This window comes from Ictidomys tridecemlineatus, chromosome 5 (genome assembly GCF_052094955.1).
Source record: "Ictidomys tridecemlineatus isolate mIctTri1 chromosome 5, mIctTri1.hap1, whole genome shotgun sequence".
NCBI classification, from domain to species: domain Eukaryota; kingdom Metazoa; phylum Chordata; class Mammalia; order Rodentia; family Sciuridae; genus Ictidomys; species Ictidomys tridecemlineatus.
This window is the reverse complement of record NC_135481.1, coordinates 114,549,058-114,576,476: the sequence shown is the minus strand read 5'-3', so window position 1 is coordinate 114,576,476 and position 27,419 is coordinate 114,549,058. Positions and strand designations below refer to the sequence as shown.

At 53.4% G+C, this 27,419-nt stretch overlaps 2 protein-coding genes and 1 long non-coding RNA gene across 18 annotated transcripts in view; 1 reads left to right on the top strand and 2 right to left on the bottom strand.

Annotated features, from left to right (window-relative positions):
- Positions 1–24,495, top strand: part of LOC120886803 (uncharacterized) — a 46,343-nt gene extending 21,848 nt beyond the window's left edge. For 7 of the 12 annotated variants that reach the window (XR_013439261.1, XR_013439259.1, XR_005729912.2 and 4 more), the window contains 2 exons: positions 3,287–3,448; positions 10,469–24,495. This is a non-coding gene — a long non-coding RNA (uncharacterized LOC120886803). The remainder of the gene's footprint in view (positions 1–3,286; positions 3,449–10,468) is intronic. The other 5 variants (XR_013439260.1, XR_013439262.1, XR_013439257.1 and 2 more) reach the window with 5 other exon arrangements.
- Positions 509–10,478, bottom strand: LOC101960548 (putative serpin A13). Of its 5 annotated transcripts, none has more exons than XR_005729910.2 (6): positions 9,873–10,478; positions 6,695–7,284; positions 5,352–5,622; positions 4,431–4,551; positions 3,912–4,131; positions 1,095–1,228 (listed from the first exon to the last, which is right to left on the bottom strand). XR_005729910.2 is itself a non-coding variant. In XM_040276029.2 (5 exons), the coding sequence occupies exons 2-5, from the start codon at positions 7,248–7,250 to the stop codon at positions 1,019–1,021; spliced, it is 1,158 nt and encodes a 385-aa protein (XP_040131963.2). In that variant the 5' UTR covers positions 7,251–7,284; positions 9,873–10,466; the 3' UTR covers positions 509–1,018. The 5 variants fall into 5 exon arrangements, 3 of the variants coding, with proteins under 3 accessions (XP_040131963.2, XP_077906915.1, XP_040131964.2); XR_005729911.2 differs by having other exon boundaries at positions 3,912–4,043; positions 9,873–10,471; XM_040276029.2 differs by lacking the exon at positions 3,912–4,131 and having other exon boundaries at positions 509–1,228; positions 9,873–10,466.
- On the bottom strand, positions 18,013–23,854 carry LOC101958737 (alpha-1-antichymotrypsin). Its single transcript, XM_005341174.5, has 4 exons — positions 23,260–23,854; positions 20,287–20,560; positions 18,935–19,085; positions 18,013–18,442 (listed from the first exon to the last, which is right to left on the bottom strand). The coding sequence occupies exons 1-4, from the start codon at positions 23,852–23,854 to the stop codon at positions 18,236–18,238; spliced, it is 1,227 nt and encodes a 408-aa protein (XP_005341231.2). The 3' UTR covers positions 18,013–18,235.
- Positions 24,496–27,419: the final 2,924 nt, after the last annotated feature.

The window sequence follows — 27,419 nt, the reverse complement described above, 5'->3', positions numbered from 1 at the left end:
GTCGTAGTTTGCTTAAAACCAGGAGAAATATTTAGAAGAACCTGTTTTCCCCCAGGACACCCATTCATAGGTGACCCTAAAGCAGCTCTGTCTGCAGATTTCAAACAGATATTGCCAGACACTTTGCTCAGTCCCACAACGGGATCAAAGACCCAATGCCACTCTTCTGCCTTGCTAGTGACACAAGGTCCATCCTTCCTACTGTCACAGGGGCAAGAGCATTTGGGACCTCAAAATGTGGCCACCAGAGCAGAAGCCTCAGCACCACTGAAAAATGTAGGCCCTCAGGTCCCACCCTGGCCTGCTGAAGAGAGTTTTGCTTTTTGTACAGTGGAGTTTGAGAATCATTAACTCGTCAAAATGGATGAGACCAAAACAGTCAAGGCTTTGAAATAAAATGGCCCGAATCCCAGGACTGCTGCTTGCTGCTGAGCCCTCCTGGATTTATTTCTCACCTTCTCTAATCCTCAACTATGAAAAGGGAGAAATAATACTAGATTCAACCATAAAAAGAGCCCTTTTTTTTTTATAAAATTTAAAAATGGGCCAAATACAAGCCACTTTCCTATGACCGCACCTCATACTCGTTGGGTTGCTGAGAGACATTATTTTAAAATGAGCTATGATCTATAAAGCAAGTGGTGCACAGAGGGAGTTCATGGATGGTCGCTGCCTGTGTGCACCTGGTGAGCAGGGCCTGGATTCCTCTTATTCTTTGCACCTGTGGATACTCAGGAAAACGGAGCCAGGGAGCTGGACATCTGCCGCTTCTCGTTAGACTTGATTCTGCAACAGAGGGTCACGGTGCGTGGGCCAGAGTTATCTTTGTGGCTGCGTGAAACTGTCCAAGGGGTCTCGCCCTCTCCACTGAGGCAAAATAGTCCCCATTTCACTTCCAGACAAAGAGACCCAGACTCAGACAACCTGATGATGTCACGGGGTGTCTTCACAGACGACTCCGTGCCCCAGTCAGTGTCTCCTCTCTGCGGGCTCTGAGTCACCCAGCAGGTGCAGAGCTCTACCCCAGCGGGTTCACCACCTTCCCCAGGAAAAGCACGCTGCCCGTTTCTGTGTGGAAAGTCATCACCAGGAAGGGCCGGCTGAACCCAGTGGCTGGAGGGGTGGGGGGCGCACGGTCAGGGTGGGGCCTGGGAGTGAGCTGGATGCTGGTGGCGGCGGCAGCCTCTGAGCCCTTCTCCTCCAGAGTCATGGTGGCCTTATGAGTCACCTGTACAAAAAATTCTGGAATCATCACTCAACCCCAATTTTCTTTCTCTTTCTTTGCATGACCCCATACTTGTCCATCCGTCCACTTACCCCGTCACCCATCCTTGCATCTGCCTTTTGAAAAATTCACTCATCTATCCACCTAGTACTCTTAAATACACCTGTCCATCCATCATCGATCCACTGACCCATTTACTCAGCAAACCATAATCCATCCACCTAACCTGTCAACCATCTGCTTAACTATGACTTTATTCATCTACTGCTTATGTGTTCATCTAGCCATCTACTCACCCATTCACTTGTCCATCTCCATCAATCATCCATCCACAATCCATCCATCCATTCATCCACCATCCATTCCTCATCCATCCCTCATCCATCCATCCACAATGCATCCATCTTCCCCCCCTCCTCCATGCATCACCCATACACTCACCACCCCATCCATCCCCCCTACATGATCCCCTCTGTTCCTGATCCACCTCTCTGTCCCCTCTGTTTAAGTTTCCACTGCTGGCATCTGCATTATGCAGGTCGCAGTGTACTTTGAATATCACGCCGGCATCTACCCACCCGTTTCTCCACTCATTTCTTCCTGCGTCCATACAACAACTCTTCCACCCATCCTTTACTGATTCTTTCATCCACATTATTTTGATCATTTGTTTTCATTCATTCCATCCCTAATTCATTCATGAATAGATTCAGTAAATATTTATGGAGTATCTAGGATCCACAGTGCCAAGCACAGCAGGGGGCTATGGGCACGACTCCCGCAAGGCACTTGTGTTTGACAGGGCAGAGAAGACATGGAAAACCAAGGGCGGGGGCTTGCCAGGGGAGACTGGTTCTGCTTCAGGAGCAAGGGGGAGGGATAAGGTCAGAGGAAGCTCCCCAGAGGAGGGAGAATTTGGATTTTTGGAGATAAGTGAAGACACTTCAGGTGGTTTTTTTTGTTTGTTTGTTTGTTTTAAAGTCCAAGCCAAGACAGGGAGGGGGAAGCTGAGGACATCTATGGCCCCATGAGATTCCGTGGAGTGGCACGGCACAGACAGTAGGGGACAGGGCTGGCCAGGGAGCTAGGATGAGACAATGGAGGAAGCAGATCAGTGAGGAGGGGGCTTCATCCTGGAGTTGGCAGGAGACTTCTGAAGAATATGCTTCCATGGAAACCAAGGAGTGCTTGGAGAGGAAAGAGGTTAAGGAGGACCAGCAAGGCACTGGGCGGGGCCACGGAATGAGGGCGGGGCCACGGAATGAGGGCGGGGCCACAGAATGAGGGAGGGGCCTGGCTCTAGGATCCAGCTCAGTTCTTGCAGGTGAGGGTACGGCAGTCACAGGTGAGGTCCGTGACCACACATCACCCTCCCGTGAGCTGATGGGTCGAGAGAAGATCACAGGGGGCCTCAAGTTCTGGGTGCAAGAGAAACAAGACTGGGAGGAGCTGAACGGGAACCATCTCCCTCATTTACAGAGTGGTCACAGCCTCCTGAGGGCACTGTGGACACCCATACAAGCCTGGACTTGAGAACTATCTGCCCAGGTCCAAATCCCAGCTCCACCTGTTTCCCCTCATCCATCGCCTTTCAGCTGCTCTGTGCTCTCACCCCTGGATAATTTATGATCTTTTTCTAACTTAGGGGAATTCATTGCATCACTCTTCTGTTAAAGCCCTCGGTGGAGTTCTGTCTCACTCTTGGGGAAATCAAAGTCTTATTGATCTTGAAGAGTTCTGTCCTCTCCACCTCCCACGGCACTTCTTCTTGTCTACTGTGTTCCAGCCTCACTGGCTTTGGATGGTGTGGTCATGCCTCAGGGCCTTTGCACGTATTGAGCACTCTATCAAGAACTCCTTTCCTTCCCTTATTCAGGTCACTTTCCCATCAAGAACTCCAAGACTAGTGTTCCTTGGACAGACCCCATCCCCACCCGCTTACACTGCTATATCTGTGGGTTTATTGCCACCTGACCTATTGCAGGTCTGTTTGTGTGCTCATGGTCTGTCCTGCCGCTGCATCCACCTGATGCTAACTTTGCTCTGCTCTTTGTACCCCAGCTCTGTCCAGGGCCAACCAATTCCTCACTCCACCATCACATCTCTTTTATCACCACTGCTGAGTGTGAAAGTTCACCCAGCCTGAAGCTGGAGGACCCTGTGCTGCTGTGACATTGGACAAGGTGTTCCCCCTGAGACAGGGTCCAGGGTCCCAATCATCAGGTGAGGAAACAAAGGCCCAGAGAGGTGATGTAGCCCAAGGCCACACAGCTAAGGTGAGACAAAGCCAGGCCTCAGGCCTGCTTGGCCTCAAACCCACTGTCCCCTCTGGGGTGTGTGTGACATGCAGGTAATGGGGAGGTGCCCAGGGCTGGCTGAGGAGACAAATGCAGGTCCTGGTGCTCAACGACTTGCCCCCAGCTCAGATCCTGGCTGGACACTAACTAGTATGGTCACTGGGGGTAATTCCCTTGGCCCCTCCAGGGCCCGTGTGGAGAGTCATTGCCAGGAGCAGGACTAAGAGGCAGGCCTTTGAGGGGATTAGACTGTGGGGGCTCTGATCTCACAAATGGATTGATGTCACCGTGGGCGAGGGGCCGGTCACCACAGCAAGGGGTGGCCCATTTTCTCTCTGAGCTTTGGCTTGGCCTTCCTCCTTGTTATGACACAGCCAGAAGGTACTCACCAGGCGAAGCCCCTTCACCTCGGGCTCCCCAGCCTCCGGCACCATGAGGTAGTCAATTTACAGATGACCTGGTCCCTGGTGGTCTGTTACTGAAGCAGCACAGGAACTGATACACTGTAAGCTCAGTCTCATCTACAAAATGGGATGGCAGCACTTGCCTCATCTGTCCACTGGGGGGTGCTGATGTGGCACCTGGCTGGCGCTGGGCCTGGTGAATGTCCTTGGGAAAGCCACAGGGAGGTGTGGGGGCGAGGCTGTCACCCTCCCCCAGCCTCCAGCTCTGCCCTCTGCTTCCTCCCTGGCAGGGGGCTGGCTATGTGGGTCTCCTTTCATTCCTTTCTGGGGCTTGGCCTGACCAGAGCCAGCTGCAGAGAGAGCCCGGCCCAGGGGGTCGCAGTGGTGTGGGACGGGGCAGTGAAGCCATGGTCCTGAAGGTTAAGGCAGCAGCATGTCACCTTGAGGGGTCCCGCAGCTTCCAGGGATTGTCAGAAGCCCCCACTGGGCCCCGCCTGGACTTACCCTAGAGATGCCCAGTCCAGGCTGCCCGGGGAGGCCTCCGCCCACGGGCACTCGTGGGAGGAGCATCTCCAGTCTGGTGGTGCTGGAAATGGAAAATTTGGGGAAGTAGAAGTCGAGTTCTCTGTGGGGAGACAGAAATTGGTTTGCTGAGCAGATCTGGGAAGGGCCTGTGTGAGTCCCAGGGGGCCCCTTCCGCCCCAGCTCTCCAGCCAGCCCTGCGGCCTCTCCCTGCGGCCTCTCCCTGCGGCCTCTCCCTGCGGCCTCTCCCTGCGGCCTCTCCCTGCCTCTGGTCTCTGCCCCACTCACCCCCTGCCAGTTGTGGGCAGGGTGAGAGCTTTCTGTGGTGCCCAGCTCCTGTGCTCAGCGTCTGCCTCGTGCCTGCATGTCCAGGGCCTGGGGCTCCAGCCCGTGCACCTGTCCACACGCCTCCCTGTTCCTGCCTCCCTCGGGCTCCCTGGACCAGCCAGGTGCTCCTCATTCCTGGATGCCCTGTCTCACCAGGCCTCTTGGGTCCTTTTCTTTCTTAGGGACATTCTGGGCTGGGGCTTGCTGTGCAGGCTGCCAGACCCCAGCACGGGCAGGTGTCCTCCTCGCCTGCTACCATAGAACAGAGTGACCGTTTACATGTCCCTGTGGTTATCACTGGCCTTCCACCTCTGAGGAAACCCGGATCCTGGGAGGGGAGGCCCTTGCCCAGGGTGCTGCCTGGTCTGCAGCAGAGCCGGGACCAGACCTGGATTCCAGAGTCTTGGTCCAGGGCCCATACTGGTGCTTTCAGGGAGACCAGGGACCTCACCTAGAGGTGACATTGTCTGGGCCAGGTGTGACCAGGCCCAGGAGTGGCAGGGCCGTGGGGTGTGACAGCGCCCTGGGGTCTGGGCAGGGAGGTGAGGCCCTGCCTCCGGCCTGCTGGGAGCCCACCTGGTCCTGAGCAGACTGTCCCACTTGATCAGCGTCTCGGGCAGCAGCGCCTCCTCCACCTGCCCCAGCTGGCCCCGGTTGGGGAAGACGAAGAAGGTGGTGGCGTTCCCGGTGTGGTCCATCTGCAGCACGGTGCACTGCAGCTCGGGGTCGTGGAGGAAGCGGTGGCTGGCCTTCTGCTTCACCATGGGGACCTGCACGGCCCTGCGCTCGTCCAGGAAGAACTCTCTCAGGCTGGTGGCCCCCGGGTCGAAGGGCTGTGCCCACTCAGCTGAGGGGGAAGGAAATGCCACATTGTCCTTGCAGAGAACAGAGGAGGGCCCGGGGTTACCTGTGGCAGCTGGGGTGGGGCTGAGGCACTGAGTCCTGGGTCACACCTGGATGCAGAGCCCCGCTCCACCACCCGCTCCTGACCTGGCCCTTATTACCCAGGTGACCCCAGGGGCTGAGCCCTCGTCCTGTGTGAGCTTCTCTCTTTCTGTTTTTACAATAATTCAATAGTGTTACAATTGCAAAGGTACTACCACCCTGCTACACCTCGGATTTTGAATGTCCCCCAAGGCCCGTGTGTGGAAGGCTTGTCCCCAAGGTGGTTCAGAGGGACGTCGTGAAAATGTTAAGGGGTGGGGCCTGGTTGCAGGTCTGCAGGTCATTGGGGGACTGTGGGACCCCAGGCTCTCTCTCGTCCTCCCTTTTGCTTCCTGGGTGTGGAGTGAGCAGCTGTGCCCTGTCAGGTACCAGGTCCTGGTGCACTGCCTGAGCTCAGGCCCAAAGCAATGGGCTGAAACCTCCCATCGGCTGGGACAGGCTAGTGACGGACCCTGACCTCGCAATAGTGGGAGTGCAGGCCTCTTGGCTCTTTTGGAAAAAATAAAGGAACCTCTGCTTCAGGACTCTCTTGGTGAACCCACATTTCCTGGGACCTGCCAGAGGAGGGGCACCCATGCCCTGTAATTCAGTGGTGGCTCATGGGGCTGCGCACAGGGAAGACCCCAGCCCCCTGCAGCAGAGTCCCCTGTGGAGGAAGGGGGTCTGGTCCTCTGGGGACTTGTCCACCCCCTGAGCCAGAATCCCTAGGGATGAGCTCTCCAGGGAGCTCTTAAGCATATTAAAGGTTTGGAGGTCCTTCTTTGAAAACAATCTCAACAATTAACATTAAGAGGTGGTGGGAGCCCCATCACTGCAGGTAACAGGCAGAAGCATCCAGGATTCAGGGGACAGACGCTGAGTGCCTTCCATCCAAAAGTCGAGGGAGGCTGAGGAAGCTTCTATTGGTTGTGGGGAGCAGGAGGAGGACGTGGCCAGAGCCGGGGACCCAGAAGGATCTCAGAGGCGCACCTTACCTCTGAGAGCCACGTGATTCACCAGAACCTCAGCGGCTTCCTCCCCGAGGTCCTCCACCCAGGCCCCAAGCCTCCCCTGCGTCTGCTCCTCCACGTACTCCTTGATGTGTTTCTGGGTGGCCCCGGGGCCCAGGCCGTGGAAGCTTCTCTGGCCTGTGGTCAGGAGCAGGTGGGACCCCCGCGTGGGGAGCCTAAGCAGCAGGTCCTGGAAGCCCTCCTGGATCTCGGCCTCGGACATCACGGTCAGGTTGAAGCCCAAGCCCTCCAGGAGCTGGGTCCTGCTGGCCGCCGGGGCCCCGAGGGACACTGTGGCCAAGGCCAGGGAGATGCTTGCCGGGGAGAAGAGGATGTTCTCTCCAGGGGCATCCAGCGCCAGCCGTCGGTACAGGCCGAAGGCAAAGTCGATGTTGCTCACAGAAATTCTGTGGCAGGGCAGGGCCGGCCTGGGAGGACTGTCCTGGGGGCCAGGGTCCGTGAGCTCGAAGTCTCCTTGGACCAGAAGAGGAGTTGCAGCCATGAGCACAGTGACCAGCGGCCACCACCCCGAGGCCTCCATCCTCTAAGGTCCTTTGTCTGAAAGTGCAGGTGACCTGCAAGACAGCAATGACACTTCAGTGAGGGCAGAACCCGCCATCTCTGCCACCTCTGCTCTGTGCCTGCGTCCTCTGTCACCCTCACCACGGCCCAGTGGGGAGACCTTGTCTTTACACCCCCATTTGAGAGATAAGAAGACAGATTTAGAAGGGTTAGGAAACTTGCTCCAGGTCCAGCAGCCGGTGGGCGGTGGAGCCAGGACTTGATCCCAGCCTGGGGTGGCGCTGTGGGTGAGGACTGCACAGAGCACCCACACCTGCGCCCGCAGGGAGCCGGGTTGCACTGCACTGGGGACACTTAGGGCCACTAGGGGCACTCCTGCCTCCTCCAGGCCTGTCCCTGGGCTGGGGAGCGGCCATGGGTCTCCGCAGCTGAGCCCTTCTCCTGTCCTTCCTGTGGCCTGGGGGCGGGGACTCCCATCACCAGCCCCCCACAACCTCTCCTGCCTCCTCCTGCTCAGGCTCATCTGATAACTCAGGGGCCTCCCCCAGTGGACCCTTCTTTAAACCCTGGCTCCACCCAAAACCACATCTGTGCCTTGGGGATCCACTTAGCCCAAATCCCAGATCTGATTCTCACTCCTGGTCTTGGACTTGCAGAGTCTGTGAAGAGGGAGGTGAGGAGGGAAGGTGAGGAGGGGAAGGGAGGAGGGGAGGTGAGGAGATGAGGAGGTGAGGGGAGGAGGTGAGGAGGGGAGGAGGGGAGGTGAGGAGGGGAAGGGAGGAGATGAGGAGGGGAGGAGTGGAGGGGAGGAGGGGAGGGGAGGAGGGGAGGAGGTGAAGTGAGGAGGGGAGGTGAGGAGGGGAAGGGAGGAGATGAGGAGGGGAGGAGGGGAGGTGAGGAGGGGAGGGGAGGAGATGAGGAGGTGAAGTGAGGAGGGGAGGGGAGAAGGGGAGGGGAGGAGGGGAGATGAGGAAGGGAGGGGAGCACCGGGAGGGGAGGAGGGGAGGTGAGGAGGGGAGGGGAGGAGATGAGGAGGTGAAGTGAGGAGGGGAGGGGAGGAGGGGAGGGGAGGAGGGGAGATGAGGAAGGGAGGGGAGCACCGGGAGGGGAGGAGGGGAGGTGAGGAGGTGAGGAGGAGAGGGGAGGAGGGGAGGGGAGCACCGGGAGGGGAGGAGGAGAGGAGGGGAGGGGAGGACAGGAGGGGAGGAGGGGAGGGGAGGACAGGAGGGGAGGGGAGGACAGGAGGGGAGGAGGGGAGGGGAGGACAGGAGGGGAGGGGAGGACAGAAGGGGAGGGGAGGACAGGAGGGGAGGAGGGGAGGGGAGGAGGGGAAGTGAGGAGGGGAGGGGAGGAGGGGAGGAGGGGAGGTGAGGAGGGGAGGAGGTGAGGAGGGAAGGGGAGGAGGGGAGGAGGGGAGGGGAGGGGAGGAGGGGAGGAGGGGAGGGGAGCACCGGGAGGGGAGGAGGAGAGGAGGGGAGGGGAGGATGGGAGGGGAGGAGGGGAGGGGAGGAGGGGAGGGGAGGACAGGAGGGGAGGAGGGGAGGGGAGGACAGGAGGGGAGGTGAGGACAGGAGGGGAGGAGGGGAGGGGAGGACAGGAGGGGAGGTGAGGACAGGAGGGGAGGAGGGGAGGGGAGGACGGGAGGGGAGGGGAGGACAGGAGGGGAGGGGAGGAGGGGAGGGGAGGAGGGGAGGGGAGGAGGACAGGAGGGGAGGGGAGGACAGGAGGGGAGAAGGGGAGCGGAGGAGGGGAAGTGAGGAGGGGAGGGGAGGAGGGGAGGAGGGGAGGTGAGGAGGGGAGGGGAGGAGGTGAGGAGGGAAGGGGAGGAGGGGAGGAGGGGAGGGGAGGGGAGGAGGGGAGGAGGGGAGGAGGGGAGGGGAGCACCGGGAGGGGAGGAGGAGAGGAGGGGAGGGGAGGATGGGAGGGGAGGAGGGGAGGGGAGGAGGGGAGGGGAGGACAGGAGGGGAGGGGAGGAGGGGAGGGGAGGAGGGGAGGGGAGGAGGGGAGGGGAGGAGGGGAGGGGAGGAGGGGAGGGGAGGAGGGGAGGGGAGGAGGGGAAGTGAGGAGGGGAGGGGAGGAGGGGAGGAGGGGAGGTGAGGAGGGGGAGGGGAGGAGGGGAGAGGGGAGGGGAGGAGGGGAGGAGGGGAGGGAGGAGGGGAGGGGAGGAGGGGAGGGGAGGAGGGGAGGTGCCTGGAGGAACCGAGGAGAGGGGTGGCCTCAGTGACTTTAGTTAATCACTTTGTCCCTTGGGACGTTTTCTGCTCTGTGGGATGGTGCTGAGAACCCTCTTGTCACAGGGCTGTAGGAGCACAAAGGGACCCAGGAGGTGACACATGCTATTGTCCAAAGGGACCTGAGGCCCTGGTGGAGCCTGGAATCTATTTTAGTAAGGGCCTGGGTGGCCTTTCCTCCCCTAAGGAGCCACCGTGGCCCTGTGAATGGTAAATCAGAACATGCTCCTCTACCCTGGATGTCCCCGGCCCCTCACACTGGGACAAATCCTATGCCCCTCATCCCACCACCTGGAGAGGAAGCCCTACCTGCCAGGCTCTTGCTGGCCTCCCAACCTCACCTCTAATTGTCCTTCCCCTCCCTCCCTTGGCTCCAGCTGCTGCAGCCTTCTTGCAATTCTAGAACTTACCAGGCTTATGGCTGCCTTGGGTCCTTTGCACTTGCTGTCAGCTGTCTGGAACGGCTGTTCTCCAGTTCCTTCCACAGCTCGATTGCTTGCTTCATCCCTCCTCAGAGGCCACCTTTTGCAGGCCTTGTTTATCCTGTGTCCTGCTGCAATGACATGGCGTATTTATCTGGCTCCCCACTGGAAGCCCCCTGAGGGCAGACACTCTGTCTCATGCACTGCTCAATTCCCGGTGCTCAGCAGGGTGTGTGCTCAGCAGAGGGATCATGGTCTACCCTCTGCAAAACCCCATTCTCGGGCTTCGGCCTTCCCTGGCCCTCTGGGACCTCTCCCCCCAGCACCAGGCCATTCCCAGCTCCCCTTGTGACAGTCCACTTGTCCCCTCTTGTTCCCTCTGGATTTGGGTAAATGATTGACAGAATCGATCCTCGTCACGTTCCCTTGCTCTGGCATCCATTTGCCGTGTGACCTTGGGCAGCCTTGGACCTCAGTGAATTTGAGCTCCCCCTCTGTATAGGGAAGGGTCAGCGGGCACACAGCCTCCAGGAAAGCCTCGTCTGTCTGCCAAGGTCTGTTCTGTATCGTTTATTTCTTGACAGAACCAGCCCGTCTGCTCTTGTCCGCCCGCGTGTGAGAAGGCTGTGAAAAATACCTGTGAGAAGGACCGAGAGGAAGAGAGTCTATTTTGGCTGCACGAGGCTCAGCTCATGGTGGGCTGGCTTCATCGCTTAGCACCGAGGTGAGGCAGCAGGTCACTGAGGAAGGGCCTGGGGGAGGACAGCTGCTCAGCTCACAGCAGCTGGGAAACAGAGATAGAGACAGACAGAGAGATAGAGGAGAGACTGGGGAAGGTAAAACCAGCCAGGAGACGTCCCCAGTCACCCACTTCCTCCAATGAGACCCGCTTCCTTCAGTGCCCATCATCTCTCAATAATCCACTCTAATTCAGCAAGTGGATTAATCCACTGACGAGGTCAGAGCCCTCAAGACCCAAAGCCCCGTCTCTGGACATTGCTGCACTAGGGACCAAGGCTGCGCACATGGGCCTTTGGGGTCATGTCATAGACAGACCCTCACCGTCTATTTGCTGCTTGATGAGGCTCTTGGTGGCTTTGGTGAGACATTGGTGCTTGCAGACCCCAAATTCCTTCACTCACTTGAGTCTGCCGTGGGCCAGGACCAGAGCTATATTCTGGGGGCAAGAGGGGTGACACATGCCTGCTCACTCTGTGGGCTCAGGCCCAGGGGACAGGGGCACAGAGACAGAGGCAGAGCAGCATGCTCTGCTGCGTGCAGGGCTGGTGACAAGCCCACCTAGCGTCCCGACAGCTTGTGAAGCCAGTCATCCTTGCTCTGCCTGGGCTCCCTGGGTTGTGCGGAGCATGACCTTACCTGGACTCTATTGCTCACCTGCCTTGACGTCCACACCCACGTCTGCCCAACACCTTCCTTCTCTCTTCCCTCTGTTCCCAGGAGGGGAACGTGCAGGGGTCTGTCACGAGATTCATTCATTCCTTGGCAACGCAAAGCCTCCTGCTTGCTGAGCTGGGGAGGAAGACACCATCCTGCTCTCGAGGATCGGACAAGCTTTTTATTATGCAAAGTTTCAAAAGTGCACCAAAATGGAAAGAGTAGCAGATAAGCCCCTGTATTTCCATCAGCAGATTCGGTTATTTTCAACAAAGATCAATACCATTTTGGGGTACCTCCTGGTGTTCCCCCGTGAAATGCTTTAAAGCAAATCCTACGTATCATTTCATGGTCACGGATTTAGAACATCAGAACCTGGTAGCCCTATCACACCCCAAAAGCAATAATCCCTTAACATCACAAATACCAAGTCATCGCTTCCCTAATACACAAGGCCTTCTCTCTCTCAATCTCTGTCTCTCTTCTCTCTATTTGTGGTAAAATTCACATAAACAAAGTTGCCCTTCTAAAGGGGTCAGTTTGGAGGCATGTAGCACACTCACAATGTCGTGCAAACGCCACCTCTATCTGGTTCCATCACCCCTGAGGACTTCGCTTCCTTTTATGGCATAAGGTATCAGTGGGTAGCCATTCTGTTTGTCTGGTCATCTGTGGGTGGACACTGGAGTTGGTCCTGCTTTTGGGCTGTTGTGAAGAACACTGCAGTGGACATAGGCTACAAGTGTCTGTTCAAGTCCCCGCTGTCAGTGCCTCTGGGTCCATTTTGCTTTTGGAGCAAACGGAAACTGTTTCCCCTGGACACGGCGTCATGATCTTACAGACACTGACTGTGGGGGGGGGGGTTCCAATTTCTCCATATCCTTAATGACACTTGCTATTTTCCTTTTTAAATTTGATTGGTAGATTGTGGTACTAGGGATAGAAGCGAGGGGCTTACACATACTAGGCAACTTTTTAAAACATAAAGGGTGTCCTGCTGGATGTCATGTGGGTGCTCACTGGGGTCTGGGTTTGCATTTCCCTAGTGACCAACGATGGTAGCATCCATTTAGGTGCTTGTTAGTTGGCTCGTCTTCTTTGGAAACATTGTATTCAAATGCGTTTCTGTTTTTGATTGGACTGTGTGTTATTTTATTATTGAGTTGGAAGAGTTCTCCAGATGTTGCAGTATGATCTCCTTATCCCATCAAGGATTGGCAGATGTCTCTACCCATTCTGTAGGTTGACTTTGGACTCTCTTGAGAATGTCTTTTGAGGCACCAGAGTTTTTAATTTTGATAAAGTCCTGTTACCTGTATTTTTCTTTTCTTGCTTGTGCTTTTGGTGTCAGATGTAAGAATCTGTTGCAAATAAAAAACCTTGAAGACTTGCCCCTATGTTTACTTTGAAGAGTCTGATAACCTTGGCTCTTAAAATTTAGGTCTTTGGTCCATTTCATATATGGTGGAGGTTAGAGGTCCCTCCTGACATCTCCTGTTTACAAAGGAATACAGCACAGGACATTTTTTTCTTTTGGTATCATATTGGTAATATACTTTATTATTATTATTTTTATTTGTTCTACTTAGTTGTCCATGACATTGTACACAAATGGAGCGCAACATTTCAATTCTCTGTGGTACACAGTGTAGAGACGCACCATTTGTGCAATCACACATGTAGCTATGGTAATGATGTCCATCTCGTTCCACCATCTTTTGTACCCCCATGACCCCTCAGCACATGACTTTTAATTGAAAACTTTCTTATTTGCACTTGTTAGTACTCTCAATGCTGTTGGAGAGGTGACACCTTGACACTTTGATTCACCATATATTCTCAATAAGATGGCAATGATCAGCACATAGAATATAATAAATATTTAGTGAATAAGTGAATGAATGAGTTGCTATGATTTTTGGTATAGGATATGGTTACTGATATCATTGGGTTCAGACCTTCCAATATGTTTGTTTTCTATTTTGTCTATCTGCATTTCATTTTTTTTCAAGTCTATTAACTTCTGTTTTGGGTTATTTGAGTCGTTTTCATATTTCCATTTTATCTCAATTGCTGACTCATTTGTAATTTGGTCTTATATTTTTTTTCAGTAGTTTCTTGAAGCCCTACAACATAAATTTCTGATTTATTATGATGTGCTTTCAAATAACATTTTATCTCTTCAAGTAATGTGTAAGAGCCTTTTATGAACACACTTGCTTTTTTCTCTCTCTGGCCTTTATGCTACTGTTATTATCCTTTTATTTTGGAATATGAAATAAAATCCACAACACAATTATTTTTTCTGTAAGCACTCAATCATCTTTCCAAGAGACTATAAATGAGGAAGATTCTACCTATTTGCCACTGTTTATTCTCAGGTTCCTATACCAATTTCCATCTGGCTCATTTTTCTTCCTTCAAAGCATTGGCTTTAACATTTGTTGGGGGATGGTTAGGGGAGTCTGCTGGTAATGAATTTTCAAATCTTTTGTCTGGACATATTTTTATTTCCCTTCAGTTCTGAAGAATATATTTTCTGAATATACAATTTGCTTTGATCTTTAATTCTTTTAGTAGATTAACCAGGCCAGTCCATGACCTTCCATCTGCATAGTCTCTTATTGGAAGTTCAATGTCATTCTTTTAAATTTTTCCCCCTCTGTGCACACTCCATCTTTTCCTCTGATTTTAATATTTCCTCTTTATCACTGACTTCCAGTGTTATGATTTTGATGAGCCTTTGTATATTTTTTATGTTTACTATGAGTTTGTTGAGCTTAGCATTTTTTTGAATCTTTGAGATTAGTATTTTTTTTAAAAAATCACATCAAAAAATTTCAACCATAATTTTATTCAATGTTTCCTGTCCCTAATCTTTTCTTCTAGAACTGTAACTATTTGTTTGTAAGACCGCCTGGAATTTTCCAACAGGCCCCTGGTTTCCCAGCCATCTCTCACTTCAGCCTTTTTGTTCTCTGTTCTTTATTTTTATAATTTCTCTTGCTATGTATTTAAAATGACTGATCTTTTTATTTTCACTCTCTAATCTGATGTTCATACCAATTGGTGTATTTAAAAAAATAATTTCAGATATTGTACTTTTTAATCTCTAAAAGTTCCATTTGGTTTTTTTTCCAAATATCTTTTCAATCATAGCCATTTCCCCATTTCCCCACATTTTATTGAACATGCAGGCCATATAATTAGAGTTAGTATAAGGGTTTTTTTTTTGTACTGGGGATTGAACTCAGGACCTTGTGCATGCAGGACAAGCATTCTACCCCCAAGCTACATCCCCAGGCCTATTTTAAGGTTTTTATCTTCTAATATTTCCATGTCTGTCCTGAGTCTGTTTCTATTGATTGATTCTTTTCTTGTGGTGAAAGGTCATTCCTGTTTTGATGCATGCCTGCTGATTTATGAATTTCACATTGTCGGGTATTATATTTTGTTCTATTTCTTTAGATAGTGCTGGAATGATTTCCATCTTGCTTTTAAGGTTTTTAAAGACAGATTAAGAGTGGCCTTTGGTGTGGACTTATACAGCACTACTTTTAATTCTGTTGGCTCTACCCAAGATTCTCATTTTTCCACTCTGGCTGCTAACCAATCATGTTATTCTGTAGTGGTTCCTCACCTCATCTCAGGTAGATTTCCTAGGTGCCCACAGAGTAGTGCCCAGCCTGAGGCCTGAGCTGGCCCTCTGCAGATCTCTGGAGCATGCTGTCAGCATCTGCATCTTTGGTATTCTACCTCACAGACGCTAACCACCTTGGCCTCTTCATGTTCTGAGATCTATTTCTTCAGCTCAAGGAGGCAGACTTTCTTTGGGTTTCCTCTTCCTGACCTAAGGTCTAGAAACTTCCTCCAGGCTATCAGAGAGGCAACAGTAGAGCCCACGTTGTGTGTTGGCTTCTCTCTGTAGGACAGTCGCCCAAAGCCTATTATTACTCAATATTTTAACATCATTGCCTCACATATATTGTCCAGCTTTCTGATTGTTTCAGGAGAATTTGTCCAGTAATTATTATTCCGTTGTAGCTAGCAGGAGGATTTTTAAAAAATTACTAGTTATTTTTATAATTTTTTTTTATAATTATAAAATTTTCTTCATTGAAGTTTAGAGAATATGTTCTGTTAACAATTTTATGAAGTTTTAAGGTTTTGTTGCAGTTGTAAGGTTTTGTTTTTGTTGTTCATAAATAATCTTAAAAAGGTACTATGGACATATAAGATGCATATTTTCTCTTGCAGACCTGGGGATGAAACCCAGGGTTTGGAGAATACCATGCAAGCATTCTGCCACCGAGCTATATCCCCAGCCCTTTTCATTGTTATTTTGAGACAGAGACTTGCTAAATGACCCAGACTGGCCTCAAACTTGAGATTCTCCTGCCTCAGCCACCTGAGTAGCTCAGATAACAGGAACGTGCCACCATGTTCCATGACTTCCACATGTTTATAGAGTCCCACACACAGAATGTGGGAGATCCGGGGGCACAAGGCACCTCCAAGGTCACTCACCACTGCAGGATTCATTGGGCTTAGAGTCCCAAGGCCCCAAGTCTTCTTTGCTGGACCTGCTCTCTCTGCAGAAAGTTCTAGGTTTACTGAGGTTGAAGTAATGGCATTAAGACCACCAGGAAAACCTGTGGATCAACTGGGTTTGTTGAACTTACTGAGCAAGGAACAGCACCACTGCTGTGGTTGGAATATATCCCCCCAGATTCATATGTTGGAGACTTAATCCCCAAATTCATAGGTTAATGGTACTTGGAGGTGGAGCCTTGGCAAGGTAATTAAGATTAAATGATGTCATGGAGGTCCCACATGACATTGGTGGCTTTATTAGAAGAGGAAGAGAGACTAATCTAGTGTCCTTGTCCTGTCCTGCCATGCGACACCCTCTACCATGTTATGATGAAGCAAGAAGGTCCCCAGCAGCTGCTGATTCATGGTCTTGGACTTCCCAGCTCCAGAACTGTGTGCTCCCTAAGCCTCTATTCTTCATAAACTATCCAATTGCACAGTACTCATTATGGAAATAGAAAATGGACCAAGAACCCAGCTTGACAGCATCTCTGCAAAGTCTTAAGAGGGTTTTTTTGGGGGAAGTCCCCATAGAGTCCCCTGGGATGGAGCCAGCCTGTGGATTTCCTGCATAGCTTTGCATCCCAGCCTGAATTCCTGTCTCGGTTCCCAGACCACTTTCTTGTTCAGCAGCATCTGGAGTAACTTTTCCAAGGCACAAATCTGCTCACACAAACTCTGCTCAGATGCCTTCAAAGCTCCTCCTGACTCTCAGGACCCATCCCAGAACCTCACCAGGATCCTGGTCCTCTGCCGTCTGGTGCCTGTCAGGGTCCCTTTCTCCCCACAGCCTCGCTGTTCTGTGCTCCAGAGCCACACACCTTCTTCAGATTCTTTGAAATGCCACCATGGCTTTCTCCGGACAGTGACATCCCCTTTTAGGATCACCTAACCACCTCTAGTCCTCCTCTGATCTCAGCATAGAAGTCTCTTCCTCTAGAAAGCCCTCCCGGACTCTCAGACTGAGTTTGGTGCTCTCCTCGAGGCCAGGCCTACTGTTGTCATCCATTTCCCCTTCAGGTTTGAAGGCCCGTGAGGGCCAGAGCCGTGAACATCTCTGGGAGCACTCACAGCTTGGCTCTGGAGATGTTCCTAAAGTCTCCTGTGTGGAAGGCTTGGTCCCCAGTGCAGCCAGCTTCGGGTTGGGGGGGGGCTTTGGAAAGTGGTTGGATCATGGAGGATCTGATCTCACCCGTAGATTAATAATTTGGAAGCATTATTTGGAAAGGTAGCAGGTGGAACCTGGTTGGAGGAAGTAGGTCACTGGGGGTGTGCCCTTGGGGACGACATTATGCTCCTGGCCCCTTCCCCTCTCTCAACTCATGCACCTGCCATGAGTTGAGCGGCTTTCTCTCACCACACCCTCTGTCATGATGTTCTGCTTCAATCTGCGACCCAGAGCAATGGGTCCAGCTGACCTGACCGTGGCCTGAAACATCTGAAACTGTGAGCCAGACCGAACCTCTCCTTCTTTGATTGGTTTATGTCAGGCATTTTGGTGACTTTTATGAAACACTAACCCAGAATCACTAGGTGGCTGAGGGTGCTCCTCTGGTGTCAGGTGGCCCTCACCAATACCTTCGACGGTGAGTGCGGTGCCGTTGTGTGGTCGTCACACCGCATCCACTGTGGTTGGTCCCCAGCCCCACACTCTGGTTGCTGGGGGGAACCGTCTGTCAGGTGAGATCTTGGAACTGGGGAGGCAGTTCAAGTGCTCAGTCTGGGAACCCAGAACAGAACTGTTCTCCCCTCATGGGGGATGCTGGGGTGCAGAAGGGGGAGATCCCACCAGAAGACCCCCCTCAATTGCAGGAGCAAAGGGTCGGTGGCTGTCCCAGATGTGGATAGGACCATGAGTCCCTACAAGAGGCAGTAGGTGGGCAGAAGCTGGGCCTTGGGACCAGGTGACTCTGGAGGCCAGAATGGGAGAGAGGGCAGCAGGGTCTCCGCTTTGCCCTGGTCTGAGGTCCTGGTGACCTTGGTCACAGGCTTGTGTGGTTTGGTCAATCTGCTAAAGATGAAGGAAGCAGCCCAGACCCTGGGGTGGGATGAGACTGTGTGAGAGGCCAGGGGGCTTGACGCTGGGACACAGGCAGAGCAGGGATTCAGATGGTCAGCAGAGAAGGACGCCAGGAAAGAGTCCAGGCACAGGAAGATGTTTATTGCCGTCAGGAGACCTCAGAGCCTCAGAGCTCCACAGTCCCCAGAGTCTCTGTGCCTATGGGAGCCACACATGCAGTTGCCGTCACCTTCCCAAGGATGAGGAAAAGGGCCAGGCCACTCTTGGTGCTCTGCATCAAAGCCAGGCTGTGTCCAGAGACCCATGCCTGGACTTCCATCCCTGGCTCCTAGTGGGTGTCCCCCTACTCAACAGAGGTTGGCTTGGGGTTGGTGACTTTGCTCATAAAGAGGATGACGTCTTCATGGATGATGGCCATCAGGAAGGGCTTGTTGAAATTCACAATGGTCTTTGTGCCTAGCTTTGCCGATGTGAGGACTATTTTGACTCCAGTGGCAGCAACCGCTTCCGTCCCCTCCTCAGTCACATCAAGCAGAGCCTTATGGATCACCTGCGGGGACAGGAGTGGGCAGGAGGGAAGCAGCCTGCCTGAGGCTTTTAGGGAACTGATGCATCACAGGTTTCCGTCGCGACTGTCATGTAACCATTGCTGTTGCCTGTTACCATGACTGTCCTAAGAATAATCTGTGCCCACAGATGGAAAAGCTCATGGTGGAAGCCTGCACTTATTTTCCACTGGTGTCTAGCATGGGGTAGTGTCTGCTGCGGTCTGATCCCAGGCCCAGGCTCCTCCCCATGGAGGGCTCCTGTGTCTTGTCATGATGTGTGTGTGTTTGCAGGGTGGGTGACCAGCCTGTAACACTGCAGGAGGGGCTGGGCTGTAGCCCGGCTCTTCAGGGTTTGGTGGAGACCCAGCGAGGGTGATCGGACATTGAGAAATACAGTTATCTGTACAAATTCAAGAGTCCCCAAACGTCCACCCTGGCCTTCACTATTCAGGTTTAGCCGTGGAGAATGAACTGCCCGGAGTTCACAGACTCACCTTAGAGACCATCAGGTTCTTGTACCCCGTGACCCCTGACAGGTCAGCTTGCTTGGAGAAGACCTCCCTGATGCCCAGTTGGTGAAGAGCATCTTCCAGATTGAAGTCACTTGAGATGCAGAACTTGGGCAGATAGAGCTCATCTATCCACCTAAGGAATGAGAAAAGTGAGATCTGACCATCGCTTGACTCCGTGGCCATCCTCCCCCACTGCAGCACTGGATTCCCCAGTTTCCTCCACCACTACCCCTTCTTGCAGGAAAAATGTTCTCTTCCTTGATTTCTTTTGTTACTGTTTGTTTTTTTGGAGAGGGGTCCCCGGGATTTAACTCAGGGGCACTCGAACACTGAGCCACATCCCCAGCCCTGTTTTGTATTTTATTTAGAGGCAGGGTCTCACTGAGTTGCTTAGCACCTCAGTGTTGTTGAGGCTGGCTTTGAACTCGAGATCCTCCTGTCTCAGCCTCCCGAGATGCTGGGATTACAGGCGTGGCCACTGCGCTGGCACCCTTAATACACTTATCACTGTATGCTTGGTCTTACAGCTGCTCGACACAATGAGGCTCTGTCTCCCATTGAACTCTGAGTTCCATGGGTGCATCCTGTTTGTCTTTAGATTCATTCACTCATTCAAATCTCTGAGCACCCAGCGTGGGCTGGGCACGTGCACAGATACAGCAGAGTTTTGTAAATAGGATGTCTTTGATGAATATTCAGAACTTCTCATTGAGATCTGCTCTGTACTAATCAAAGATGAAGGAAAGGGAGATTTTGGAAGTTGAGAATAAGTGGACGGGGAGGGCCCTCTCCAAAAAAACAAGTGGACCCAGGTGTCCTGGGGTCTCCAGGGATCTGGTGTGAGGAGGGTTGAGAGTAGGTAGCCCCAGCAGGTGCCACTCTGGAGTTGCTCGGGGCTGGGGCTGTGGCCTCAAGTCTGTGTTGAGGCAGATCTTTGCCTTCTCTGTTCTGTAAGTGTCTTCCCTGTCTATTGCCTCCATCCAATTCTCAAAGTCACCCCAAGAGGACAAGGACCACAGAACAAGAGCTTCACCTTCAAGAGGCGGAGGCCAGGAGAAAGCAGGTGAGGGTCGGGGATGGTGCTGGAGACGCCTCGTGACTTAGAACATGTCTGAGTCAGAAGAAGCCTGGTTACATGTGATGTCCTCTTAAAATATCTGGCCTAAAGCCATCAGGCAGCAAAGGGAAGAGTGGCCTCAGATAACCCCTGTCCCCACATGGGTTCTTCCATCACTGTGTCATTGGACCCTGGTGAGACCCTGGGGTGGAGGGAGACAGGGCCCTAGGGGCTGGGATGGAGGGGCACCGTCAGCTCCAGTCCTGGGGATACGCACTCCATCTGCAGCGAGTTTCTCCACCTCTTCAGGGTGTCTGGGAGCAGCATGGCCTCCACCTTCCGCATCTTGCCCGAGTCAGGGAGGATGAAGAGTGCACTCGCATTGCCAGCGTAATCCAGCTGAATCACGGTGCAGGAGAGCGCCTTGTCCCGGAAGTAGGGTATGTACAGGTCCTCGGCGCTCATCATGGGCACTTTTATCCACTTCTTCCCGTTCAAGTAGAACCTGGCCTCGGAGGTATCGCCGGGGTAAAAGGGCGTCATCCACTTGGCTAGAGGGGGAGCAAGCCGTTGCAGACCATGAGCACCAGGGCCCCTGTGCTCCACCCCAGCTCTGCCCCCAGCCACTCAGGGTCCCTCTCAGGGGTGACCCTGCCTGGGTTTGGGAAAATCCCTTGGCAAGTGGAAAAGCCACGGGGGAAAGGGGAGACCCAGGGGCCTGGATTGGAAAGGGGACCCTGAAACAAAGACCTGGTTACTCGGGCCAGATGACAGGTAGCCAGGCATCTGGGAAGAGGGGATGCTGGAGAGAGGTGAAAATAGGAGAGGAAAGATGGGGCACCCCCTGAGAGTTGCTGAGGGGCAGATAGAGAGGGCCTCACAGTGGGAACCAGGCAGGAGGGGTGAGGAGGCAGGGCTCAGGGCCAAGAGTGACCATAGAATAAAGCTCGTGGGCACTTGTGACATCTCAGTGGTCAGGGTTACTGGACAGCCCATAGCTAGGAAGTGTAGTTTGTGGTTCCCTGACATACACGTGGGTCATGTCCATCTGCATGGACCACAGGCGTCCAGCTCAGGCCTGCCCTGGGTTCTGAGTCTCTGGTCCCACTCCCATCCCAACCCACAGACTTGGAACTGCAAGGATTCCTTGGGCTCGGGACCCAGTGGCCCCCACGTGATGCGGGAGCCTCACCAGCCTTGTGGCCTCTGCGCTGTGGCTAGTGGAGACTTGCAATTTAGTCTAACCTTCAGGCCCTCCTGGCGTTTCTTCCTGCCCTCTGCAGCCCACGGCAGCCCTGGGCCCAGCCTGTGCCCCTGCCCTGTCTTCTGTCTGCCCTTCCCTCTTGATGATTACCCTGGTTTCTGAGAACCAGCCACTTTCTGCCCCAGGCTGACTCCGGTGCCCAGGCTCTCTGCCAATGATTGCTGGTGCTGGGTGCCCAGTCCCAATCTCTGAGCTCTCGACACGGCTTCCTATCCTCTGGGGTTGAAAGAGAGACTCTAGGGTTGGGTGTTACTGCATGTGGGCTCTGGGTGGGCCCCTGTCATGACATCTCCACCTGCTCAATCTGTTGCAGGATCCCAGCTTTCTCTCTCCTTGACCTATTAGGGGTGCGGGCCGGGGACTCCGTCCTGGGTGCTGAGCTTGTAATTCTGCCCAGTTGAAATCATGAGACTGCTGTGGCTGGTAGAGCTCCCCGAGCGGCCAGCAGCCCGAGGACCCCTGCCAGGCTGGCATAAAAGATCCTCACACTGAAGACCCAGCCACTGGGCTTCCTGTCACTCGGTGCCAGGCGACCAGCTTTCAACGAGAAGCCTTGTCTCCCTGCTGTGGGGCGGGGGCTCCCCTTCCTGCCCTCCCAGGATGGTCCCCTGGGGCCTCCCCTTCCCTGCTGTCCTCTCACAGGCCACCACTGACTTCCCTGGGAGGGGCGGGGGCTCTGCTCTTTGTCTGGATTCAGAAGAAAAGAAAGCCACTTTTTCTGGCAAAGTCTTTCTTTCTTGGCTCCAGGCCCCGCCTGGCCCCCTCAGGTCATCCAGTCTGCATCCTGGCATCCCTTGGTGTACCCTTTGTGTACCCTCTGCCATCTGGGTGCAGAGGAAGAGGAAGGACGGGGCGGGAGGGGGAGGGGCCAGTGCTCCTCAGCTGTCCTGAGCCTGTCCCCGCTGTCCACGCTGCAGCCCCAGCAACGACCAGGCCCATCCCACACTCTCCAGGTCCTGTCTGTCAGTCAGGAGGATGGGCGGGGTGACGAGGGAGGGCAGGGTGGCACAGGTCTCCATCCCCACCAGGAGGAGGAGCGCGCCCAGCTCCTGGGCACTCCGCGGACCACTTGGTTACCAGCCCTGCCAGGAAGAAGGGACGATAGGAAGGCAGGGGCGGTTGGCGTGTGGCTGGGAAGGAAAGGGTCCTAACAAAGGGACAGGTGTTAGGAGGAACAACAAGGAGATTCGAAGATCAACAGAGCACATCAGGCCAGGACCAGTAGAGAGGGAGGCTTGGTCCCGGCCTTCCTCTACAGATGCACCTGCAGGCCCGGGGACAGCGCTCCCCGGAGCTCTGCCTAGTCCACCCTCTCCCTGACTCCGTGGTCCTTTTCTGTGTCCCCATCTCTTCTTTTACTTGTATCTGGGCCACTGGTGGGATCTCCCTGCCCATCCTCTGTCCTTCAGAACTACAGGCTGAGGTTGGCCTAGCTGGGTTCCCATCAATGGGATGTGGCACCAGACCAATTAGAACCTGAGAAAGGGTCCCGCCTTTCACAGTGCCCTGGCCAGAGTCCTGGACCCTCAGGGCTGCCAGGCCCCACAGGGCCATCTTTGTCTTCCCCTGAGAAATGGCCCCAGGCCTGCCTGGACTCCGTCTAGGGACAGAGGCTGAGCCAGGATAAGGACTACCCTGGGTGGGTAGGTCAGAGATGCCCAAGAGGGCACAGGCAGAGAGTCTTCCTGTCCACATTCGGCAGCATGGGGACAAGGACAAAGCTGTGGTTCCTGCCTTCCCTGACGGAATTTGGAAGGAGTGAGTTTCACCTAGGTTAACGGGATGCGTGGAGGTCGCGTGCTGGAAGGACAGACTGTGATTCACAAGCCACAGGGGAGAAGATGAGGCCTACGGACAGAGTGGGGTCTGGTGCCCAAGTCCCCCAAACCACGGACACCTCCTCTCTAGTGGTGGCTGGTTCTCCAAGCCAGGACAGACAGCTCCGAGCTTGGAGTTCCTTTCCTCTGAGCCCAGGCCGGCACTCACCTTTAAAGAAGATGTAATTTAACAGGACCATCACCGTCTGGGGGTCCAGCCCTTTGATCAGGTCCACGATTTTCCCCTGGGTTTTTTCCTTCACATAGTCATTGATGCTCTTCTCTGCAGCATCAAGGTCCTGGAAGTTGGTGGTGAAGGTCTGGGCCTCATATAGGCTCTGGGCATCATCAGTGAACTTGGTCAGCAGCTCCAGATCGTCCTTGACGAACATGGCATTGCCTATGCTGAGCTGCAGCTGGTCGCTGGGCTGGCTGAGGGTGCGCAGGAGATGCTGAAAGCCCTGGTGGATTTCCGCCTCCGTGATCGCCATGAGGTTGAATTTGAGGCCCTGGAGAAGCTCCCTCAGGGTGGTGTTGTGGGCCCCCAGGGCCAGGAAGGCCAGGGCGGTAGAGATGCTCAGGGGGGAGAAGACGACATTCTCTTGGGGATTCCTGGAAGCCAACTGTTTGTAGAGGCTGAAGGTGAAGTCAGCATTGTTGGAGGCAAATCTCAGGGTGTTCGAAGTCGGTGTGCCAGGTGAGTGGCAAAGGACAGCAGGGCAGAACCCTGCCACCAAGAGCCCTAGAGCCAGGAGCGGGGACATTCTCTCCACTCTGTAAAGCAAAGATCTTTTAAGTCTGAGAGGGCCAGGTGGCACCCTGACAGCCGCCCCTGCCTGTACTCTGTCCCTGCTCTGCTGTCCTTTGCCGGCGCTGTGACCCCCCACTCCCTGTAGGTGCTCTCTGGGCACCCAGTGAGCACTCAGGAGCTGCCCTTGAAGGGTTAACTTGCCCCGTGTAATTACCTTTCTCCCATAAGGTAATTACAGTCACTTGGTCATTTTTCCCAGTGGAGAAACTGGGCAGAGAGGTAGGGTTGGGCCAGGGTGGCACCAGCAGGTGGAGGCATGCAGGTGGGAACTGTTGGGAAAAGTGTAACAGCAGCTGCACCCCAGAAAAAAACCCCAACACGGCGCCTAAGGACCTTCTCTTCCTACTTTCCCCTTTTTCCACTGGCACTAAAAGTTCCCACGGGTATGAACTTTCCTGCGGGCGCCAATATTTCAAATCTTGCTGGCGGGGAACCTTAGCCTCAATAAGAACTAATTCCTGGGCTCTGGAACTGATATCTTGAAGAGCTTGCCAATAAACGGGTGGCCCGCCATTTACCTAAGCCCTGCCATCTCTCCCTAGATCTATATAAGCCCACAGCCTTTTGCAATAAAGTGGATCTCTCCCGGGCAAATTGTCTTGCGTGGAGGCTTCTTTCGGGAACAAGTTGAGACACTCAGAATGTCTCCTACAGCAGCACACAAGTGACTAACCCAATCTGGCCTCTGTCTCCGTCTCTACCTGTGAAGTGGCTTGGGGAAGGTCCATGATGAAGGTGTGGCCCCTGGCTCATAAAATGTGTTCCAGGGGGCCACCTCCCCACACTCCCTGAGCTAGGGACCAGGGACTGAGAGGGCCGAGCTCAAAGCAAACAGAGAGCTCACCTGCAGCTCCAGCCCACTCTGTCCCAGCATCCAGGGAGAAGGGGACAGCTTGAGAGGTGGGAAGCAGAGGAAGAGCCAAGAGGGAGAAGGAGAGGGAACAGGAGGGGGAGGGGGGTTACTGAGCTGCTGTCACCAGGGAAATGGAAGTGGCTTCAGACAGGTCCAGGGACTGTGGCAACTTGGTTGACCGTCCTGGTCAGCTTTCTGTTGACTGTACTCTCAGTAATATTTTACACACAAATCATTTCAGGAGGGGAAGGATGGTGAGTTTGGGCTGTCGGAGGTCTGGCTGTTTCTGAGCTGTTTCAGGATAGAGATGCAGCCTGTCCCTGTGCTTGGCCCTGGGGCCTTGGTGGGAAAGTGAAGTCCCCACCCCAAGGCAGCTCCCATAGGGACCCTAAAATCACCCCTGGGTCTGCTGCCTCTGCCCAGAGGGACTCACTCCAATCATCATAGCTGTTCTTTGTTCTGGTTCTGAGAGGACACCCTGTGCCAGGAGAGGGTACCTCCTCCCCCTGAGGGCCAGACTCCAGCTGGCTCCGCACAAAGAATCTACCAGTGTTGCCCAGAAGCACCTCCACTCTTTGTGGGCTTGAAAACACTGCCCCGGGGGTGGGGGGGGGAGGAGAGGGCTCCCCTGGGAGAAGAAGTGGCAGCCCCAGCGCTGCCCCCTTGCCACCGAGCAGCTACCTGCAGGACTCCGGGCCCCCTCCCGCCCCACACGTTCCAGGCCTGGTAGAGCCCCATCCTGGAGAAATGGAGCCCTTGGCTCCCAGACAGAAGGCTGAGGCCTCAGGATTACCTGGCAGGAGCGCTGGCTGGCTGGAATCAGAGGAGGATCCAAAGCCGGGGCCCCAGATTGCAGAGTGCAGTGTTCTCCCCAAGGCCCAAGCCTATTTATCCGCTAGGACTCCTCCCCCTGCTTAGGAAATGTTGACCAGGACAAGGGAGGGCTGTCAGAGTCCAGCTCCAACAGGGGGGCTCAGGAGACTAACGGATGGTGAGGAGTCGGGGAAAGGGGGGTGGAGAATCAACACAGACACCAAAGTGAAGGTGCCGAATCCCAATCTTTACTTGTGAAGTTAGTCATATATATTTTTCATTCTGGCAGGCTCACAGTACTTTGTGGTTACAAAAAAAAAATCATTATTCAAAGAAGCAAAGTGTTACGCAGCTTCAATTAGAATAGAAGAATATATCTTGGCTTATGCATAAGCAAGCATTTTTACTTTCAGTTCCCGTTTTGCTTTGAGCTGTTTCTGTTTAGTCAGCTTTTATTGGCCTATACCTTGACTATTCTTTCTTGACTTACTGTCTGGAGCCGGTGCCATGGTTATAGCAAGTGGTTAACTTGTTATTAATTTTAATCAAATAAGAGTAAGAGCACAAACCATTGTGCACAGGAACAAGAACAAGTTGCCCAATACCAAGCACTAATCTGTCTTCTTAACATTAATTCTTCTTCTCTAGATTTTAATTTAATTTTTCAAAAACTTCCTTGACTGTTTTTCCTACAGGGGGTTTTTCATTAAACATTAACAATTTACGTTCCATAGCTGAATCATTGCATTTAGAGCAAACAGATTTATTCTTTAGAAGTAGTTGCATTAATTGGGAAAGTCATGTTTTTTCCTTCATACTTAATGGTCATATGAGAAGTCGAATCTATACTTATTAAAGGAATACAAAAACAAATCAGCCCATTCCCAGAAATACACCACGCTCCTCCAGAGGATGGATGCCTTGTGCCATCCACCTCATTAGGGCCTTGCCAATGCCTGAGTCAGGGGAGGGGCACAGCAGAGGGCTCTGTTTTCAGACTGGAAATGCCCTGACACCCATTTCTGGTAACATGGATTTATAAGATCTTGCAGAACAACCCAGTTACAGGAATAGCCCCTAACTTTTGCTAACATCAAAAAGCGACATTAAAACCATGGTCTCATTAGTGTGATTTCTGTTTATGAAATGCTCACTGAGGAACATGGAGAACACCAGAAAATAAGAAGACATCAAAAATATCCCCCAGATGTTTATTGCCCAGAGAGGGACCTAGCTAACATTTCGGTATATTTCTAAGTCATTTCTTTCCTATCTGTGTGTATCTTTGTGGGGGTGTGATATGAATCTCCATGCAAATTCAGATGTAGTGTTTAAAAATACAGGACTTTATTTTTCTAGATCTCCATTTGCATTTTGAGCAATCCTCCCCCAGAAGGGTTGGTCTCAGGGCTCTGCCCCTCCCCAGAAGTATTCAAAGAAATAGGGTGGCAGGGACCTCATCCGAGCACAATCACTGTGGAGTCCTTGTCCCCAGGTACTATGTGTCATGGGGGCCTCCTCTGGCCAGGACCTGATCCTGAAGCCAGAATTAGGCAGAAAGGCAAGGGTCAGATCCAGAGATTGGAGGAATTGAAATGTTAATTTCTTCAGAGCCCTTCCTCCCCCTTATCAAGATAACCTGCCCCTGCTCCAACCTGTTGCTAGGTTAACCTATCTCAGGGATTGTCCCCCTTCCTGCCCAGGTCACTCCAACTTGGCCCCTCCAGCCCACCTGCTTCTCACCCTCTGGCCATCCCACTGAGCGTCTCCTGGGCTCGTCAGGAACCCAGGAAGGAGACAGAGAAGGGGAAGAGAGCAGAACAAAGGAAGCCTAAGACCTGCTTCTTAGGAT

Excerpts from the sequence above, each read along its gene's own strand:
- LOC101960548 (XM_040276029.2), bottom strand. The coding sequence starts at position 7,250 with ATGGAGGCCTCGGGGTGGTGGCCGCTGGTCACTGTGCTCATGGCTGCA. Across the intron at positions 5,623-6,694 it reads GAATCACGTGGCTCTCAGAG|CTGAGTGGGCACAGCCCTTC; the intron begins GTAAGGTGCGCC and ends CTTCCCCCTCAG. Across the intron at positions 4,552-5,351 it reads GACAGTCTGCTCAGGACCAG|AGAACTCGACTTCTACTTCC; the intron begins GTGGGCTCCCAG and ends GTCTCCCCACAG.
- LOC101958737 (XM_005341174.5), bottom strand. The coding sequence starts at position 23,854 with ATGTCCCCGCTCCTGGCTCTAGGGCTCTTGGTGGCAGGGTTCTGCCCT. Across the intron at positions 20,561-23,259 it reads AAATTACATCTTCTTTAAAG|CCAAGTGGATGACGCCCTTT; the intron begins GTGAGTGCCGGC and ends CTCCCCCTCTAG. Across the intron at positions 18,443-18,934 it reads AGAACCTGATGGTCTCTAAG|GTGATCCATAAGGCTCTGCT; the intron begins GTGAGTCTGTGA and ends CTGTCCCCGCAG.